General features: G+C 51.4%; 1 protein-coding gene across 1 annotated transcript; it reads right to left on the minus strand.

The window, feature by feature from the left end:
- Nucleotides 1-787: 787 nt before the first annotated feature.
- Nucleotides 788-20,842, minus strand: Dao (D-amino acid oxidase). The gene is made up of 11 exons (XM_060382588.1): nt 20,722-20,842; nt 14,819-15,018; nt 10,766-10,880; nt 9,438-9,514; nt 8,118-8,183; nt 6,012-6,066; nt 4,387-4,491; nt 3,541-3,623; nt 2,619-2,736; nt 2,020-2,118; nt 788-1,150 (listed from the first exon to the last, which is right to left on the minus strand). The coding sequence occupies exons 2-11, from the start codon at nt 15,007-15,009 to the stop codon at nt 1,019-1,021; spliced, it is 1,041 nt and encodes a 346-aa protein (XP_060238571.1). The 5' UTR covers nt 15,010-15,018; nt 20,722-20,842; the 3' UTR covers nt 788-1,018.

Below are 20,842 nucleotides of genomic sequence, written 5' to 3' on the forward strand. Positions count from 1 at the left end.
TTTTTTTTTATCAGTATTTTCAAGTGGTCCCAGGACTGACACCCAGAAATCCACTGGACCTAACTGTAAGCAATCCTGCTGCAGAACCCCCTGCTTATTTGTGGAAATGTCGCCCGTTTCTCTCCACACGAGAGGATTTCAGAAAATGTCAGAAGACGTTCAGTGGGCTGGTGAGATGACACAGTGGGTAAAGGTGCTTGCTGCCAAGCCCGATGACCTGAGTTCGATCCCTGGAACCCTCACGATGACGGAAAGAACTGACTTGCTGTGGGCTGTCCTCTACTTCATGACTGTGGACGCTCACACCCACAGACACAATAAGTTAACAAGTGTAAACAAAGACATTCACTGCGCCCAAGGTTCTATGCTTCTCTGACTTCCAGTCTCAAGAGGATGTGGTTACCTAGCACGCTCAAGGGCCTGAGCCCTTCCCTTCCCCTCTTTCCCCTTGCCTCACACACACATTAACATTCTCCTCAAGACCACAGAGACCCCCGTGGTGGTGGGAATGAGGGGGAGACATGTCTTAGGATCAATCCTGAAGAGAGTTTGGATAGCCAGTGTTGTAATTGTGTTGAGCAGCCAGTGCCGAGGGGAGGAGTCCCTCCTCCCGTCACTACAGACAGTGTAAACCTCCCATCAGAGTTCTAAGCAAAAGGCTCCGCACCACTGAGCACAGGCCCTGCCACCCAACCAGCCTTCAAACAGTCTTTCTGGCATAAGAGCGATGGCATCACGCTCTTAGATCTTGCCTGTCTCACCCAGACGTGGTTAGGACCAGCCAGCATTCACTGCAGGTATTTTTATCAGACCAAATGCATGGGAAGGACCAGGCAGCGAAGGATGAAAGGAGCATCAGCATTTCCTCACCTCATGCCTTTACCAAAGGAAGCTGGGGTTGGGGTGGGGGGTCATCAAGGAGTGTATCAATTAAGAAGCAGGGAGGGGGGAGGGAAATCATCAAGGACCGTATTAATTGGCCGAAGGGGTTGGGGTCAGGTGGTGGTCACTAGACTCCTCAGAGGTGGGATGGAGTCATCCTGGACAATTTCTTTTCTTCTAGAATTTTCCCAAAGAGGTTGGCCGCCTCCATGGCACAACCCCAATGAATTGTGAGCCCGTAGCCTCCATGACCGTAGTTATGGATGACCTAGGAGAAATGAGAGATGGTAGCCAGGTGAGGGAGTGAAAGCTTGGCTACGAGGGAAGACTACAAACTTTCTTGGGTAGACCAGATGCCAGGAGCTCCATTGATGCGTTCTCGGGTGGGAGGGGCCCGGGACTGGCTTACAGGGAACCATTTGAGGAAGCACAGGATGACACCCTAGACTCTGGCACTTTGCTTAAAAGGTGAGGGTGCTTCATCCACCAGCCCAGGAGAGGCAGAACCACAAAACCCTGAAGTCAGAGGCGTCTGCTGTATCATTTCCTCCATCATCATTCTCCACACACTCACACACACACATACACACACCACTGTGTAGACACATGCACGGCCCCTCCATACACTCACACCATCATCTGTGCCCCTGGTTGCGTGGTGGACACAACATTCACACACATGCCCTCCCCACACACCCCTAAAGTGTGTGGAGAAAGTTAACCCCAGGAGGGGTTGCTTCCAGCCCACGCCTGCTCACACCCCGGGTGACAGGACCCAGGGGAACCTCTCCTGAATTATAACATCCCTAAGGTCAGGCCAGACCACAACTCTGCCCCTAAGCGGAGGTCGGCTTAAGCATCAATGGACGCCCCTGGTTTTTTCTCACAACAGAGAACGCTGTTCCTATCCAAAGAGCCTCAGCGTAGACTACGGAAGGTCAGGAGTTTGCCCTGCCACCTGGCACGAAGAACCATTTCTCTCCGCTCAGTCCTTTCCCGTCTCAAGTCTCGGTGCCCCCATTCATGGGGGAAGGAGTGGCCACTTCGGACCCTGATCTCAGCCAATGTGACTTTTCCTGGGAAATGGCAGGGTGTTGTTAAAGCTGGGGTGGACACTCTGCCCTTGACACAACACACCTCCGCGCTTGAAGATCCAAAACGGAGCCGCTCCCTTTCCAGCCGAACCTGAGGCCGGACAGGCCGGAAGCCTGTGAGTTCTCCAACAATTCTTGCATTCTGGGGAATAAAAAATGCTGGTGACTTATCTAGATAATCTCCCCTGTTGACACTCTATGTAGCTAGAGTGAGTTGGAATCTGTCTTTCCGTAGTTCTGGGGATCTGAACTCAGGTCCTGAATGCTGGGCAGCCGGCCCTTCACTCCCTGAGCCGCCTCCTCTACCACCTGGCACCACACGCTGCTTCACCGACATCAGCGACCACCATCGCCACCATGTCACCACCACCACGATCGGGCAGATGAGAAAATGGAGACTCACATGCATCAAGTGTACCTGCTCTCTGTGAAGACCCACTAAGATGCTGCCCTAAGAGGGGCACTCTCGGGAGGGGGGGGTTAGGTCTCACTGATCCACAGTGAGACCTTCTGGAGCACCGTGTCACGTGCTGTACACCCTGGTCTCTCTCTGGGGTTATTTTACCCACTTGCCCCCAAGGGGGTGTCTTCCCATTGGGACCAAGCTGCCCTGGTGGAGGGCACCGGCACCCCCGCCCTCACCTTCATGGTGGGCTCCAGTTTACAGCACGCCTTCCAAATGGTGTTGTGGTCCTGGACACTGTTCAACTCACTCCAGTTCCCCAGCTGAAACACACCTCCAAGAGTAACTGTCTTGGACCTGGAGAAAAAGAAAGAGCGCTAAGAAAAGCAAAGCCTGGCAGGGAGAGGCGTCTCTCCCCTCTCCTTCTCTCTCACTGTGGTCTCCACTGAGTCACCCACTCTTGTCAGCATTGCCACCCCTGCTAAAAGCACCCCACAAACACACCCCATGTGGTCTCCATCAACCCACTGTGCCACCCATCCCCGGCATCACCATCGCCAACAGTGCCACCATCTATCAAGATCTCACTGCAACCAGCAATGTCACCAATCCAGACCCCATCACCGTTTCTACCACCAAAGCAACCTCACCGCGACATTGCCATGTCCACCATGCCAACAACCATGAGCACCAAGGCAGCGAGCACACTGATGAGCCAACCATCATTGCCTCTGAAACCATCATTGCCTCTGCCATGCCGGAAACATGCTTCATCTTCATCAAGAGCAAATGTCACCAATACCACCTTTCCCCGTCACAAACCATGCTGCTGTCATTCAACACCAACAGCCCTGCCATCCCTCAACACTGCCACATAGACACCTCCACCAACATTGTCAGCACCGTAACCCAGTCGTTCTTTCCAGCCCCTGATGTCACTGCCTATGTATCCAGGACCTCTGTTCTGGCCTCACCACCGCTGCCTCCAGAAGGAATGTTCAAGAGAGATAAAACCCAATCGAGGCTGAATCCCCCCAACCCAGGGATTCCATTGCCTAAGCCTATTTATAAAATCCTGGAAGAAAAATGCCAGGCAGGTGGCCGGAGCGTCAAGATGCCATGAAGACACCCCTCCTATGACCTCAGGTCAGTCGGTTTTACCCAGGGATGATGTATGGGGAGTTGTAGATGCCGTGGACTGGGTCATGTGTGATGATAAAGTGCTTCATCCATGGGGCATCCACCTGTTGATTTAAGACAAACAGACAGACACATCTTGTCAGGCAGCGAGGCCAGTGGTTTCCCCTTAACTCGCTCCCTCAGTGGCCAGCCCTCTCACGACCCCTCTGAGGCAGGTACAGCTCCCTGCCGTAGTCCACATCCTTGACACACATCCACAGGAAAACCTTAGCTCACAGGAGCAAGCGCACACTCATTGGCCCACAAAAAGAACACACACCCACGCACACGTACAGATGCGCTTGAGCACATTCATATATGCCTAGGGCCACGCCCATCAGTGTGCCCACAAATAGACAAGCATGTGCACATATGTCCCCACCTGTCTGAGAGGCGTGGGAAGTGGTGATACCCACATGCCGGCTTGCTTGGGTTCTAACCCCACTCTCACTGTTTCCTGTTGTGCATTCGTGCAGGTGTCACTTGACACCTCAGTGCCTCGGTTAAGATGGTTGTGTGATGAACGATAGGACCATCTCCAAGGGCTATGGTAAGGACTAAATAAATGATCAACCCAAGCCCCTCAGCCCACATCTGGCTCGCTGTTCTCTTTGTAACCCGGGCCCGTGCTATGGCTCCTGCATGCACTTTGCTATCAGGAAGAGATTCTGAAACAGAAGAGTCGGTGTTTGGGCGAGCAGGTTGGTCCTTGTTTCGTCAGTAAGTCACCTTCCTGAAGTCTGGAGTCATTCCACCCGCTGGATCGCCCACCGGCTTTGGGGTGGCGGGAGCAGGCAAAGCAAGCTTTCAAGGACCACTGCGTCTCACCTGGATGATCTGGCCCCGGCCAGGCTGCAGGGAGGGATCTGCTTGCAGAGCCCCGGCCCACACCCCGGTGCAATTGATGATCACATCTGCGCCTCCTCTTGCCACCTGGCAGTAAGAACAAGTCAAGGGACAGGAAAGAGTGAGGACTGTGCTGTGCCCTGTCCCTTCCTCCTTCCTCCAGCCTCTTACACCACGGCTGTCTGCTCTCTGGGGAACTGGGCTGAGGTGTGCTGGTGTGCATCCAATGACCCTGGTTCTAAATCTCTCTCCACCGCCTTCTACTCAGTTTCTGACCACAGAAATGTGCTTTTAGCTCCTCAAGGCTCAGCTGCTCTCATTTGACAATCATTTTCTAGCAAAGCCAGTAACGGTCACAGGCTACTTCGGAACGCTGTGCAGTCATGAAGAGCCATTGCTGTGGAGGGAGAATTTTACCGAAGCCTTAAAGAAACCAGGTGGCAGCACACGCCTCTAACCCCAGCACTCAGGAGGCAGAGGCAGGCAGATCTCTGTGAGTCCAAGGCCAGCCTGGTCTGCAGAGCAAGTTCCAGGACAGCCAGGGCTACACAGAGAAACCCTGTCTTGAGAAACCAAAAACAAACAACAACAAAAAGAAACCTAAAAGTTCACATTAAGCCAAAGTGGCTGCACCCTCCCTCAGACCCCCATTAGCCTATTCTCTCGCCTCCTCTCTGCCAGGACACTTGCTTTGATTCTGCCTGTGCCCAGAATACTTGTCAACCCAGACACAGCAAGCAAGAACCCCCACCCCCACACTTCCAGCCCACCCCAGGCGACTCCCCCGAAGCCATCGCGGACACGTAAATTGCTAAGTGTCTACTGTTCTAGAGCCCCAGAGAATGAGAGCTGTGTCAGTCACAGACCCCAAGTGTCCATCAGGGCCAGATGTGACCCCAAGCAGCTCAAAGCCAGCAGCTGGACATGCTAAGCGGCCCCCGTGCCAAGCAGTATTCCGCACGCTGGGACTAAATGAAACCACAGAGCTGAGCTGCCAGGACTTGTGGCCCGGAGCTCATCACTGCTCATGGTGACGGTGTGCCTGTGGTCCCAGCTGGGTGTCACCCCAGATGTCATGGGAAGCATGGAAAGGTCTGAACTGGGGAGTGGAGCAGGGGACTCGGGGATAAAGTGTCTTGGCTCTAAAACATGTCTGGGGTCAGTTATAACCAGTCCCTTCTGGCCACTTCGATTATTCCATTGCGCCCCCCCCCCCTTTAAATATCCATTTTGTTGTTGTTGTTGTTTTGAGACAGGGTTTCTCTGTGTGTAGTCCTGGCTGTCCTGGAACTCGATTTGTAGACCAGGCTGACCTAGAACTCACAGAGAACCGTCTGCCTCTATCTTTCAAGCCCTGGGATCAAAGGCATGTGCCACCCTGCCTAGCTCCATCGTTCCCTTCTTAGCACCAACATCAAGGCTGACACCTCCCTCGGAATATCCAGGTATACATCCAGTACCTCCTGGTACTGAGACAAGGTATAGAGCCTGGGGCATACCTAGAGGGACCCCAAGAGAGTCTAAGATGGGGATCTCCCACCTAGCAACAGGAGACATTATCCTTCCTCCCTTCCCGACCTCCCATCCCCCACACCGCTTCCACTCACCTCTTCAAAAGACTCCACCTTCCGATGGATGAGCTTGACTCCCCTCTCCCTTAACCTGGAATGAGGAGACACCATCAAAACAGGCCTGATGTCCCTTCTCCACTGCATCCCTCCCGGGGAGCAGCAAGGGGTCATTTCTGTGTCTGTTAGCCCCACGTGGTGCCCCTGTGCAGTTGTTCAGTCCAGCCTGGACCACTGCTCTGAAAAGCCTCCCTTTGAAAACAAGGTCCTCTCGGATGGCCGCTGCCCATCAGTGAGCCCATGGAGAAGGGTCTTCCTGAAGGCCGTGGAGCGAGCTGTCTGCTGAGGGACTGGGATGCAAACACAGGCCTCTTTCTCTCTGACCTTCTGCCGCCACCATGTTGCTTTAGGGGACGGACTTCAGGGGAGTGGGGGAAAGAGGCAGAGAAGGACCAGTGCCATATGCACCTTTGCCAGAGTGTGACACCTGGGTACACCCCTCCCTCCCCTCGAATGTCCCAGAGAAGGGTTCTGTGTGGATGTGGCTCAGTGGAGCCACAGAGTATGTCTGTGTCTGCCCAGAGTATGTAAGGCCCTAGATTGATCCTGGCACTGAAAACCTATCAAAAGAATGAGAAACCCATGGAGGGAGTCCTAACTATGTGATTTCTTCAGAACGGAACACCTGGGAAGAGGCTGGTCAGGGGTCACGTGTCCCCGGGGCAAGAGTAGTAATGTCAGCACAATGGTTTGTCCTGCTGCAGTTTCCTCAGATTTGTAACATTGCCTCCCGAGACACACAAGGTAAACAACCTTCACGTGTCTGGGAAGATGAAACACAAGATTCAGGAGGCTGGTCCCCAGGGTTACACAAACAGTGACCGGCAAACAATGACCGGCTAAGCAACGGCCAGCTGTGCAGCCCAGGGGAGATTTTGTTGTGCAGCTGCCCAGAGAGGAGCAGAGAGCTCCGGGGGTCGCAGCTCTCACCTGCGCTGGGCTGGGCTTTTTGATGCTGCAGCTGCCATTGCATCAGCCCTGCTCCTGAAAATGACCCCTGACCCATACTCCTGTTACTAAGTCAATACAGTCATCATACAGTCACGGGTTCACTGAGGTGGGCTTGGCTGTAATGATTACTATAGTCTGTTGTGGGTTCCCCGTGTGGGCTAGGTAGTCATATATGTACCGTGTCTCCCCAGGAAAGGCCTCACACGACACTAACCCAGACTTACTGACATACAAAATCCTGGACTTACTAGACAGGAGACATACTTGGGAAGCACGGATAGTGGATCTATCTCTGTGAGTTCCAGGCCAGCCTGGCCGACATTGAAAATTCTAGGCCAGCCAGGGCTACACAGTGTGACCCTGTCTCAAAAAGACAAAGACAAAAAAAAAAAATCTGGACCCTCATCCCAGGGGTTCTGACCCAGTAGGTGCAGAGTAGGATTCTGAAAGCCATATTTTTAAGTGTTCCAAGATCACAAAAGTTTCCATTCAGCTCAGAGTTTTTCAAAATCTTAATAAAATATAGGAAATATGTAAAATCTCCTTTAATGAGTGTATGTGATCCCTGAAGCTAATTTTTGCTAACGCTGAACACTACAAGATCCATGTTAAAACATCAGTAATAACACAGGGACATCCATTCTTACCTCTATCACTCAACATTGTTCTTGGGTGAGCAGTTAGAGAAGAAAAATTAAAAGGAGAGGTTTTTTTGGTTTTTTTTTTTTTTTGGAGGGTGGTTTTGAGGCAGGGTTTCTCTGTGTAACAGTCCTGGCTGTCCTGGAATCGCTTATATAGACCAGGCTGGCCTCAAACTCACAGAGATCTGCCTGTCTCTGCCTCCCGAGTGCTGGGACCAAAGGCGTGCGCCACCCCTCCCCCGGGTGGGAGAGACAATTTATGCAAGCTATGTAAATATATTTAGGAAAAAGGTGAAATCCACTTAAAACTACTAAATGAGCATGAAGGCTTCAGCGATGTTGCTAAGAAGAAGTCTGCCCAGGAAGCTTGACGCTCTGGGTTGCAGAACCCACCGCTTCAGCCCACGGTGGTGACCAAGACCAGAGACAGCTCCCACGCAGCCCCACAGCTTGGTCCTGGCCACCTCCTTCTCACAGGAAGCTGAGGTCTTACCTCTCTGTCAGCCACGGGAGATAGTGCTTCCCCTCTAGAAGGAGGCTTGTGTTGAACCAGCCGTAGCTAGAGGCAGAGCAAGCACAAGGTCAGAATCTGCTGTTTGAAGGTTGGCCTGGTGTTACTCTGAGTCCCCAGTGGCTAGAGGTGAGCCTCTAGCCACTGAGTGGCATCTGTGGGTGACAGTGGGGGGTTCAGCTTAATGCTAGGACGAATTTCCTGTCACATCAGGGCATCGTGGGATATGCAGACAGAGAGAGATTGGATCTGTGTTTTTGAGAATGGGGTCAGGTGAGGGGAGAGGCCCAGAGGCAAGGAGTATGAGCTTGGTCATGTGGCTGTGTGGCCTTGGGAAGTCATTTAGCCCCTCTGAAGTTCCGTTTCCTCATATATCGGGGAGTGGTTTAACAAGGTGAGTGCTACAGTTTACGTGCTGAACATCCCTCAAAAGGCCATTTGCACAGGCTTGGTCTCTGAGGGGACAGTACTGAGAGGTGATGGGATTAGAAGGTGAGTCCTAAGGAAAGATCCTTAAGCCACAGGTGCTGCCTTCAAAGGCCACTGTGGGACCCCATCGGCCCTTCTCTTTGCTTCCTGAGTGGCGATACAAGCAACGGTGACAGGCACCCTCATGAGCTAAAATAACCCTTTCTTCAAAGGTAGCTTGTGTCTAGTATGCGAAGCTGACTGACATCTCAGCCCAAAGCCCAGGGTACCTGGAGCCTCAGAAAGGGGCTGGATATCAGAAGGACAGGGTACCAGGGCCTCTCACACTGAGATGGGATGGCAAATTGCTGCTTCCATTCTTGGCAGCCTTCTAGACAGTTCTGTCTGATTTATCACATCCCAGTGTCTACGCCCATGACAGGGGTTAAGTCTCAGACCCCGGGGCTCAGGACAGGTCATATCAGAGCGGACCTGGCTTCCAGATTCTCCCAGCATCCCTCAGTACCTACCTGTTATAGGGTATGGTGACACACCCCGCCCCCTACCCTGAACTCTCCAGCGCAGGGGTCCAGGCTGACCTTCTCTATATAATCCTACCATTTTGGTTACCCTGATCTTTTAGTACCTTTGGTCAACTGGCTGCCACACCTGGCCCCCAACTCTCCCTTCTCTCTGCCCCTCCTCCTCTCCCTCTTCTCTTTCCCTCCCCACATGGACCAGCTCATCCTGGCCATGTCCACTCCGGACTCTCCCGGATGTCTCTGAGTCTGATATTCTTTCCTTTTCATCTACAACAAATTTTTCCTTCACCATACCTAGGGGCAGTCACGTCCTTTCCTTTTTATTTTTTTTTTAGTTCAACAGCAGTCTTACCTATAATCAGGGAATATGTCCATCTCTCTGGGGGTGAGCTTTCGAAATCCCAGAACTGTGTTTTTCCAGAAAGGGTCCTGAGGAGGAAGCAGAGATGGGCACCCAGGGACAGGGGGGAATTGATCACCAGCTCACAGAATGCTGGCTGGCTGGCAGACGCTGCCTGCCGAATTTACTTATCTGGCTCTGTTGTTTGATCTCCACAACCAGCTATTGGGGCAGGTGCTGTTCATATCCTTACAGTCAGGCCAAATGCCTGAAGAGGGGTCAAGTAATTTGTCTGAATCACACAGCTAAGATCTAAACTCACACAATTAGGCTCAAGTCTATTCCTTTCACTCCCCTTAACATAAGACTAATACTAAGCTGGGTGGTCGTGGCACACACCTTTAATCCCAGCACTCAGGAGGCAGAGGCAGGCAGATCTCTGTGAGTTCGAGACCAGCCTGGTCTACAGAGCAAGTCCAGGACAGCCAAGGCTACACAGAGAAACCCTGTCTCAAAAAACCAAAAGAAAGAGAGAAAGAGAGACAGAGAGAGAAGAACTAAGGCCATGAGTACGGTAGAGTCTCAGTGGACTTGAGGCTGGGGTGTAGCTCAGTGGCAAGACACTTGCACAGCAAGTGAAAAGGCCTGATCCTCAACTCCAGCAAAATAGATAGACAGATGGATAGATCGACAGATACATACATACATACACACATAGATGGATACATAGATACATAGATACATAGATAGATAGATAGATAGATAGATAGATAGATACACAGATAAATACATAGATAGATACATAGATAAAACTAGTTTAGACCCATGAGTCTGTGACCTTTGAGTACTCCTCCAGTTCAGGCCTCAACTCTGTCTCTTCCCTGTTAGGTATAAATCCCCACCCCCACCCCAGCAAATGGCAGTGCTGGTGACGTTGTCCTAAACAGAAGGCCTTAGGCAGGGCAACAGGAAGGATTGTTACAGGGTAAGCAAGCCTAAAGGTAGGCTTCTTTCACCATAAAAGCACAGCAGGAACCACCCTTAGCCTCCCAGGGACCTCCCTTACCCTTTCCTCAAGGGTCAACTCCCTCAAGGGCAAGGACAAGATCCTGGTCAATCCAGACAGTCTGTATCAGCCAGATCCCTACCCTGCCGACATAAAGTCAGCTTCCTCCTCTCCCCTTCTTCCCTTCTCTCTGTGTCCTAGCTCCTGGCCAAGAGATAGCCTTGGCAGTGTGGTCCCCGATAAGCCTGTCTCTCTTCCTATGGAGTGGTCTATTTCTGCAGTCTCTCCGCACCATCACTTATATGCCCCTCGTGGCCGAGGACTCTTGGCTCACCGGAACTTCATCTCGGAAGAGATTGTAGCCTGAGATCAGAGCCAAGCCCATTTTCTCAGCGTCTGGAGAGTGGAGGTGGCTCAGCAGGTAGTCGAACGTTTGCTGGTTCCAGTCCCTGCAGCGTGAGGGGTAGCGAGTGTGAGTCTTTTCACCGACGACTATGAATCCTGAGTTTAGGCCAAGGCATTAAAGTCTTCCTAGCTTCCTAACCTTGTAAGACTTTTAGGGTTTTAGGTAAATATACTAATCTCCCCCCCCCCACACATACACACACATACCCAGTAAAACTTTTTGGTTTACAAAGAGCCAACCGCTCTTGTCTAAGAAGTTGAGGATCTGGAGCTGAGACCCCTCTCACCCTCCTCCTTTCTTTCCTGAGCACCAACTCTTTTTAGACTGTCTAACTGAATCCCAGCACTTGGGAGGCAGAGGCAGGTGAATCTCTGTGAGCCTGAGGCCAGCCTGGTCTACAGAGGGAGTTCTGTTGGATCCCAGTCAGCGGGGGGAAAAAAGACACACTCGCTATCTGAGTTACGGTAGCAATCAAATGCTCTTCCTGTGTCTCTGGGTGTTTTCTCTGGTGAGCTAATCAAAATGAAGTCTGCCTTGTCCAGATGCTTCACTTGGAATACTGGCCTCTTTCTGTGGGGAGTCTCAAGCGAGGCTTTATGGCGTGAGGCATCAGCGGCTCCTGGCGTCTCTAACAATCGTGATCCAGTGTTGATCCACTGGGGACTCCTAGCACACCAGTGAAGTCTCAAAATGGATCAGAGGCTAGGGCAGTGACTGCTTCCCCTTCTTTACCGAAGTCTCCTGAGGTGACCTTCCCCTCCCACCCCCATTTCCTTACGGTTGCACCAACCTGATTGATTGTTACTGTGCTTGAGGCTAGTATGGGACAGTCTGATTGGCCTTTCAATTGTTTAAAGCCTGTTACACTGGACAATAGGGTTAGCTCAACACCTTGAGTCTGGCCTCCACAGTCTGATTCCCGGGATTGTGCGTGGGCGCCTTCGCCACTTACCCCAGTTCGCCCTCCTTCCCCTGGTTCCTGATCCCCACGTCTTTCTTTGTGACCCCAAACTTACTCCAAACCAAAACGGTACTAGGGTCTTGGTCACTAAACACCCTGGGAAGAACTGTGCAGAATTCAGCTTGTGGAATGTTCCAGTGAAGCTGACAGGGATGTGTGCAGAACCCAGATACACACCATGGTCACTCCTACAGCCCTCCAAGCAGTTCTCCCAAACCTGGCTTTCCAGATGGGAAACCAGGAGGAAAAGCTGTGCACCCCTGAGGTGTGTGCCCGGACCTGGGCTTACACCGTGAGGTCCTTGACCCGGCGTTGAGAATTGAGCAGCCTGGGACTGAGCATCTGTTCGCGGTAAGCACCAGGGGCAGACACTGGATTTCTTTCTCTCTCTCTCTCTCTCTCTCTCTCTCTCTCTCTCTCTCTCCCAAGCACACTGCTCACAGCCTCCATTCCAGCTAGGTAGGCTATCTAAGGCATGCTGACAGACGCTGACTGGGCCTTAGTTCTTTCTCTGTAGTTACTGGACCTCAAGCAGCTAGCATCAAGGCCATGTGTGGGGCAGACGCCTTTAAAATTCTAGAAGGAGGCAGAGGCAAACAGATCTCTGTGAGTTCAAGGCCAGGCTGAGCTACATGGCAGGTTCCAGGGCTACGTGGTGAGGCAACCTTGGAAGAAAAATTAGAGACAACCCTTTAAGGGGCCTTGGGAGCTGTGTTCAAGATGGGAGACATGAGATGGAAGCAACAAATCTTTCTTTCGTTTTTGTTTTTGTTTTTGAGACAGGGTTTCTCTGTGTAGCCCTGGCTGTCCTGGAACTCACTCTGTTGACCAGGCTGGCCTTGAACTCACAGAGATCTGCCTGCCTCTGCCTCCCCGAGTGCTGGGATACAAGTACACACCACCAAACCCAGCTACTTCAGGGTTTCTTAACAGGAGTGAGCATTAGGGTTTGCGTGATGTCATTCACACATCATGACCTTCAGTACCTTCTTCAGTCATCTTCATAAATCCTCCAACTTTGAGGCCCTGTGGACTCATCAGTGCTACGGGAGTAAGAGCCACCAGCTTAAGGAAGGACAGCAAAGGACCCAGTGCTCAGAATTCATCACAGAATGGGCCTTCCACTGTCATCAGTCCTGTTTCTGTATTTCCCGTGCGCATACTCACACACGTGCACCTGCTGTGGTCCTCATGGGATGCTCGGAGCCCAGCTCTGGGTGCTGGCTCTCACCTTCCACCTTGTCTGTTGTTCGCTGCCGTGCGAGGGCTATGATATTTGAGCAATTCTCTTGTGTCCCCCAACAAGTACAGCCTGAGATTACTGATGTGAGTTACTACTTCTGGCTTTATACGTAGGTTCTGGGGATCTGGACCCCCACAGTCAGACCTGAGTGGCAAAGGCTTTACCTTCTAAGCCATTACCCCAGCCGCTAGTTTCTCCAACTTCAGAGACTAGCTTGTGGGGAAGCCTGTGAGAGCTAAAGTTACATTTTAACTGTGCTTAAGAGGTCTTTAAAACAAAAATGCCTCTAACCAGTAAGCCCTCACTTACCTAAAGACTTTCTAGAATTCCAGGGCTATTGTTCATGTAAAATAACAAGCTGTGTATTTTCACTTCTGTAAACAAGGTTGGCTGTAGAGGAATTTTAATTTAGAACACGGCTGTTCTAGCAAGAGATCACATCCAAAGACCCAGGTCTGTGTGATCAGGCTGGAATATAGACATGCCTTTAATCTCAGGAGACAGAGGCAAGCAGATCTCTAAGTTCAAAGCCAACCTGGTATATAGAGCAAGTTTCAGGTAAAGGAAAACCTAGGTCCAGGCATGGTGGTACATGCCTTTATTCCCAGCACTCAGGAGACAGAGGCGTGATGATCTCTAGTCAGTTCTAGTCAGTTCTGTTGAGTTAGTGAGTGGAAAGGCAGTGCAGTGGAGTTGAGTTCTTGGTAGTTGAGTTTGTGGAATTCAGAGGCAGTTATACAAAGAAAGTTTTACAGAGAGAGAGAGAGGGGTTGAAGAGAGAACAAGCTAGACACAGGTGAAGAAAGAATGAGCCAGAAAATAAGAAGGAGCCAGAAGATTAGAATATTGCCAAAGTTAGTATGAGGCCAAAGAGAGCAGTTCAGACAGAAGGTGAGAGAAGTCAGTTTGAATCAGTCAACTTGGAGAGGAATTTAAGCCAAAACAGCTAAGTTGAACCAGCCAGCTAAGAGTTCAGAAAGAACAAAAAAGGGTGAGCTTATTCAGCAGTAAGGCTCAGAGGCTGAAAGCATTCTAAATGAGAAGCTTCTAGGACTAGGCCTAGGTTAACAGACAGAGGCACTAAGCCTTGGAGACGACAATTCCATCAGGCAAATAAATGTTACCCGTACAGTTGGTTGTTCCCACTGTACAGGATATGAGTGATCACAGGTAGGCAGGAGGCACGTGAGCAGAAGTACGTCAGGATGTGTATGGGAACACCAGGTATGGACCTGGCCACTATCCATCGTCCTGTCAAGTATCAATAAAGCTTGCTTCAGATTTCCTCAACAATTCTGGCAGTGGTCTTGTTCTTCCCCAAGATGGTTTTCCTAGGATCTGGGACCCCAGTTCTATCTGCTGCCCAGCTTGTTATTTTCTTTATTATTTCACTTTTCTTTCCTTATGCATTTACTTAAAAAAAGAGAGAGAGAGAGAGTCTCTCTATGTAGTCTTGGTTAGCCCAGAACTTGCTATGTAGACTAGGCTAGTCTGGTCAACTTGCAGTGACTCTCCCTGCCTCTGCTCCTTGAGTGATGGGATTACAAAGCGTATGCACTTAGATGTTCGTTTTTTAATCTGAATCTTGTTATGTGGCCCTAGATGACCTCAGGCTCAGAACCTACTCCCCTCTACCCGTAAGCACGGGGACACATGGTGTGTCAGGTCAGAGCTCCCACAAGGGACTTGCCCTTGGTGGTCAGGACTGCAGTGAGGGGCTCCCTCGGTGGACTCAGCTCCGTGGGCCCCCAGACCACCACCTGGAACCCTCACTCACGCCTCCTGTGGGTTGATGGGGTCGGAGAGATAAGGCTGCCAGAAGCCCGCAGCCACATCGCTCGTGGTGAGTGGGGTGAAGCGGTCTGCATAGACCTTCACATGCAGGGGCAGGGTTGGATGGAAACGTTCGTGAATGCAGAGGGCCGTGGACAGGCCAATGACTCCGGCTCCAATCACCACCACGCGCATCACACCAGCCTGCAAGAAGAGAGGGGAGAGGGGGGAAGTGGGAGTTTCTGGTCTCTTTGAAGACTCAGCGGAGTCATGTGATGTTCTGCTAGAAGCTCGCTTGTGAGAGGGCCCATGGTGTACTGCCGTGAGCTCTCTCGTGTGAGAGGCGTGGCTCTGGTCAGCTGAGAACATCCGTGGGTGAGCTCTGAGGAGAGGATACAGAGAGAAGCCCATGGACGGTGAGACGTCACTTTTTGGGTGGACCTCGCTGCACTGATCTTTGACACTTGGCTTCGCAGAGAGAATGTTCCAGGGAACTTCTCGGGGCAATCCGACGGAGTCTTGCGGCTTTCGCAGACTTGTCCCGATCTTCCGAATCGTGCTGAATAGCATTGCTGCTTGGTGTTGGCCTTCCGGCTGGACTGCTGGTAGCCGGACACTGAAGAGTAGACTCATCCCAAAAACTACTTCTAGAAAGGTCTACCACCCTGTTTACCTAATAACCTTCTCTCTCCCCTACGCCTGGTCAGTGGGTGGAAGGGAGGTAGAAGTGTTTAAGAACCCTAAATAAAGTAGATTTGGTGAAAATCTAAGCCTACAATCAAGGGTCACCATCATCACCACTGCCACCCTGGGCTCCTCACAGCATGGAAGAGGTGGTCACCCAGTTGTTTAAAGGTTTATTTCGTTTTCACGTATGTACACATGCGTGTACCCACACGTGCACATATGCACCTGAATGCAAGGTGCCAGTGCAAGGCAAGAAGAGGACATCAGATCTCCTGGGGCTGGGGTTACATATGGCTGTGAGCTCCCCACCGCCCTGGACTTGAACTTGGGTCATCTGGAAGAGCAGTACATGCTGTCAACTGCCAAGCCATCCCTCTCTCCTCACTGTTCCTGTTTTGCAGGTAGAAGCATTGGTACGCAGGGGCAAATCACTTGCCTAAGGTCACTCAGCTCCACCACCAAGGTTGGTCCCAGTCTCTGGTATTCGTGGCTGTCTGGAGGCCAAGAGTGCTGGCTTCAAGTAGTCACACTCAGCCCTGCCAGATGTCGACCCTGGGCAAGCTGTTCCTTGAGTCGCCGCTTAGGAGGACACACTTCAGGGACGGACAAGGGTGACCACAATGTCAAAACAGCTCCAGTGCAAAGGGGAGCCGACCTCCAGGAAACACCCAGTGAGCTCCTGCCCCGGAACCAAAGCCTCACACATCCTCACACCTCAGGCTCCAGTGTCCCTTTGAGGTCAGGGCTGCTGTTTTGAGTCCCATTTTACAGATGAGGAAACTAACGCTGAGAGTGGTGAAGTGCCTCTCGCATACCAGCAAAGGTTGGAATTTAACTCTAATCCAAGCCAATCCAGCACGTTTACTGTGCCCTACTATGTGCCAGGCTGCCAGCTAGCTGATGCGGCTTTGAGCGTGTCTGACGCAGGGTTTGCTCTCAGAACTTGCTCCTCTGGCAGAGGACTAGGCCTGGCCTTGGAGTATGGGGCTGGCTGCACCTTCGGATGTTTAGGCCTCACTGCTTTTGACCTTGCTCTGTTCAGCCAGATCCTGAGAGGCAGAACAAGGAGACTGTGTGTGTTTGGAAGGACCAAACTCAATTTCGCCTCCTCTGCACTCTGCTTGCCTCCCACAGACCCCAGCTCCTGGCAACATGGGCCTGAGGCCCTGGACAGCGGATCATTCTCAATATGGCCTAGTTTTGCAAAGAGGGGATGGCTGCAGGCCACAAAGGCTGGACTCTGCTGGAGTTTCAGACGCCAAATTGGGGACCGAGTCCACAAACAGAAGGTGGCAGCTTGAAGCCTGTGCTTCAGGGCTGAGGGTTTAAGGAATGGACCCTCCCACTGCCCTTCTCCACTCCCACCTCTGAGACAAGACCACTTCATTAGTAAAACAGGAGGGGCTCCAGTCTCATCAGCTGTCTTGAGGATTTAATGCCAAGCTCTGTGGTGGTTCCTGTTATGGTGCCTGGTAGAACTTCAGTGCACAGTACCCAGTACCTAGTATGCAGTACACAGCACACAGTATAAGTACTCAGTACTTAGTACTCAGTACACAAAGTGCACAGCACATAGTGTTAGAAGCTCATTGTGTGCTGGACATGCTCAGCCTGGCATTGACACGCACTGATGGGGTGACCCTGGCCAAGTCACTGGACCTGACTGGATAAGAGAGAGTAGCTCCCAGCTGGCCCAGGGTTCCGGTGCTCCTGGGATGTGCAGTTTCAGTGTTTGAGCGAGGAGACTCCAGGAAAGGCAGGGGAGCTGCTCCGTGTGAGCTGAGTCCGTCTCTTGTCTGCGCACTTGCAGGTTGACAAAGCCCCTGGCTCCCTGGCTCCTGATCACATCACACTGTGGGGTCCACCCCGGCCTTTGAACGAGTGTGGCACACATACGAAGACACCAGTGAAGGGACGTCTTAGAAGACTCTCAGGTGCTTGGGTACTCATACAGAACTGCAGTTTACAGGTGAGAGGCTGAGCTGTCCAGACGGCAGCATCAGCTGGAGTCCTGACAGGAGCCAGAGAGAGAGAGCCTACATCTGCTCTCTCATCCTCACACTACTGAGAAACCCAGGAAAGGACTTAGGGGAAAAGAGCTGCTTGAACAATAGGGATAGGGTGCCAAGGGTCTAGTTAGGGAAAGACATCTATAATCTGAGAACTCAGGAACCTGAGGCAGGAAGATGATACAAGTTCCGGGTCAGTCTGGGCTGCATAGAAACTCCCTGTCTCAAAGAGGAAGGGGGGGGAGAAAAGGAGCAGGAAAGAGGGCAGGGGAACCTACAAGGCAGGCCTAGTGGCACACACTTGTAAACCTAGCACTTAAAAGGCTGAGGCAGAAGAATTGCACGTTCAAGGCTAGTCAGCTACACAGTGACTTCCTGTCTCAAAAGAGAAAAAAGAAAAAAAGGACAAAAAAGAAAGAAAGAAGAAAAGAAAAAAACTTGGGACCAAAGCAGAGCCATTGGAGGACGAGCCCCGAGCAATGTGAAGACTGGCTGTGATGACGGCTTCCGGAAGCAGCTGCAAGGGATGAGTTTCTCCCAGTTTCTCCCATTAAGGAGGAACTAAACATCCCTGTGCAGATTGAGAAACTAAGGAAAGGAGGGACTGTCATGGCTATGAGGAAAGGATCGTTTTCCAGGGCGGCAGAAAAGAATTGTTTCTGTGAGGGAAGGGCTTGGACACATAGTGTCCCACTCCTGTGTGTGTGTGTGTGTGTGTGTGTGTGTGCTCGAATGTGTGCATGTATGTGTGTCTGTGGGGGTGGAGTATTTCTGTGTCTGTGTTTCTGTGTGTATGAGGGTGGCCTATCTGTGTGTTTTACTGTGTGTCTGTGGGGGTGAGGTATCTCTGTGTGTGTGTCTGTGGGGGTGAGGTATCTGTGTGTGTGTGTCTGTGGGGATGGGGTATTTGTGTGTGTGTGTCTGTGGGGGTGGGGTATCTGTGTGTGTGTCTCTGTGTGTGTGTCTCTGTGTGTATGTGTGATGTCTGTTACTGTGTGTGTGTGTGATGTCTGTTACTGTGTGTGGGTATCTCTGTGTGTATGTGAACTGTCAACACGTGACCTATCAAGATCTTCATACAGCCCTGGAGGAGGCATATACCCATTTTCAATGGAGGTAACTAAGGCTGGGACCCAAGACAACCTGTTGAAGAAGAGCAGAGGGGGGCCTGACTGTGTTTCCTGTGCTTATATTAGCCACGTGATTTGAAACCTTCGAGGATGAAGCAGGGGAAGAAAAATAGCCTGTGCCCCAGAGCCCTGTGGTTTCAGAGCCTAAAATGCACCATCTGTGGGAACCATGAGTGGGTGGGTAGGGCCAGGATTGGAGAGGAAAGGTACTGAGTCCCACCTCGGTGGTTTTAGAAGCACGTGCTATAATTGAGTCACGTTTGACACCGACAAGAGTAGCTGTCATTGTAAGTATGGTATAAAAGCACGCGGTCCTCGTTAGAGGCAGGAGCCAGGCTGTGGAAGCTGTGGATCCTGCCTCAGGTAAGGTCGTTCATGCATGCAGGAATGAACTTCTGGGCCCCAGAGTGCGCAGCCCTGTTATTAAGTCAACCATTTCCTTGTGGTTGCTGACATTTTTATGTCAGTGATGCAATTCTCCTGATTTATGGCCAGTTACCATAATCAAATGTGCTTGGAGTATGTATCTTGGAAGATAAACCAGTGGAGTTATTATATTTATCAGAGAGGCAGAGAGAGACAGAGAGACAGAGACAGAGAGAGACAGAGACAGAGAGACAGGGAGAGACAGAGATTAAGTTATGGGACAGGAGAGCCTACTTGGACCCTACCATCACTAAGACACAAAACACAATGCAGACCTCACAAACCCTTCACCCTCACGGCTCCTCTCAAGAGGCTGCCTTCACTATCATCCTAAACCAGGAACAGAGCTGAAGGAGAGGAAGTGCCAGTCCCTCCCACCCCCTCACCCTCACCCCCCCTCGACCACAGCGCCCGTGCGGGACGTCAGCTCTCACTCAGGCCTGAGTGTACCTCATGACAGCAATCAGCTGGCATTGACTTTTCTCTTGGTCTCTCCGCTAATAACCTTTGCCCACTGGAAAGCAATCAGAGGAGGCAGCTTGTGCCTTTGATTGTCACGTACCCTTAGCAGAGAACAAGAAGGACTAGTAAAAGCTAAAAGCCGCGGTGAGGTGCAGAGATGGAAACAAGCCAGCTCCGCCAGGCTGCACCAGGCAGCTATAGCTTGCACACTTTATCTTTAAATTGGGACGACAGTTGTAAGAGACTGAGAATCAAGCCCCCTCACCCAGGGAAATGATAAAGACTGTTTGTTAGGTACAGCCCAGCGCAGGCCTTTTAGATCCGTCTGTCTTCTAGTCCTCAAACTCACCCTGTAACAAAAGTCAAGGTCTCACGCCCAGAGCCTTCAAGATGGCTCGGCTGGCAACAGTGTCTGCTATGAAGCCCGACATTCTGAGTCCTGCTCCTGAGACCCCCATGGTGGAAGAAAAGAACTCAGTCCCAAAAGCTGTCCTTGGACCTCCGCATGCAGAATGTGGCTCTGTGCGAGATCACCCCTCCCCCAGTGCCAAATCCATCAATCAAGAACATAAGAAAAAAACTTTGTTGTAAGAGTCCATCTTGACTGTCTCTGACATGAACTGATTGGCTTGCTCTTTAATTACCTCCCCCTGAGGGGGAAGCAGCATTACCAGGTCACAGAAAAAGACAATGCAGCCACTCCTGATGAAACCTAATTGACTAGGATCAGAAGGAAGGAAAAGAAGACCTCCCCTATCAGTGGACTTGGGGAGAGGTATGCATCCAGAGGGTGGAGGAAGGGAGGGATTGGGACGGGAGGAGGGAGGGAACCACAGGGGGATACAAAGTGAATAAAGTGTAATTAATAAAGAATTTTTTAAAAAAAGAGTCCATCTTCCAGAGGGGGAAACTGAGGCTTGGAGCTGTGGGCTTCTTAACCTGCTCTTCCCATCTGATCCCAGGGATGTGGTATCACCTCTCTGGAGGACATTTTCTGAAGTCTGTCCGTGTGTGTGTGTGTGTGTGTGTGTGTGTGTGTGTGTGTGTGTGCATGTGCGCCGTGCGTGTGCGCCGTGCGTGTGCGTGTGTCACCAGTCTCAGGTGCTAATGTTGAGCCTGGCTTGTTGACATGGAAAAGACACTGTGGGTAGCTCCTGTCCCCTGCTCCAGCTCAAGCATAATCTCTCACTTACCAGTTGACCCAGGTGTCTGGAGGAAAAAGGCCTGGGGGTGCAGGTTGCCGATTCCAGCAGGAATGTTGCTGATTCCAGGGCGCGCTGACTTCAGCCCTCTGCCCACCAGCTAGGACTGGAA

Source organism: Meriones unguiculatus, chromosome 4, assembly GCF_030254825.1.
Source record: "Meriones unguiculatus strain TT.TT164.6M chromosome 4, Bangor_MerUng_6.1, whole genome shotgun sequence".
Classification (NCBI taxonomy): Eukaryota; Metazoa; Chordata; class Mammalia; order Rodentia; family Muridae; genus Meriones; species Meriones unguiculatus.

Bases quoted from the DNA above. Each gene is read 5' to 3' on its own strand.
- Dao (XM_060382588.1), bottom strand. From the start codon at position 15,009: ATGCGCGTGGTGGTGATTGGAGCCGGAGTCATTGGCCTGTCCACGGCC. The intron at 6,067-8,117 runs GTAAGACCTCAG...TCCTCATTCCAG, and splicing joins CTCCCGTGGCTGACAGAGAG to GTTAAGGGAGAGGGGAGTCA. The intron at 1,151-2,019 runs GTGTGTTGTGTC...CATTTCTCCTAG, and splicing joins TTGGATCTTCAAGCGCGGAG to GTCATCCATAACTACGGTCA.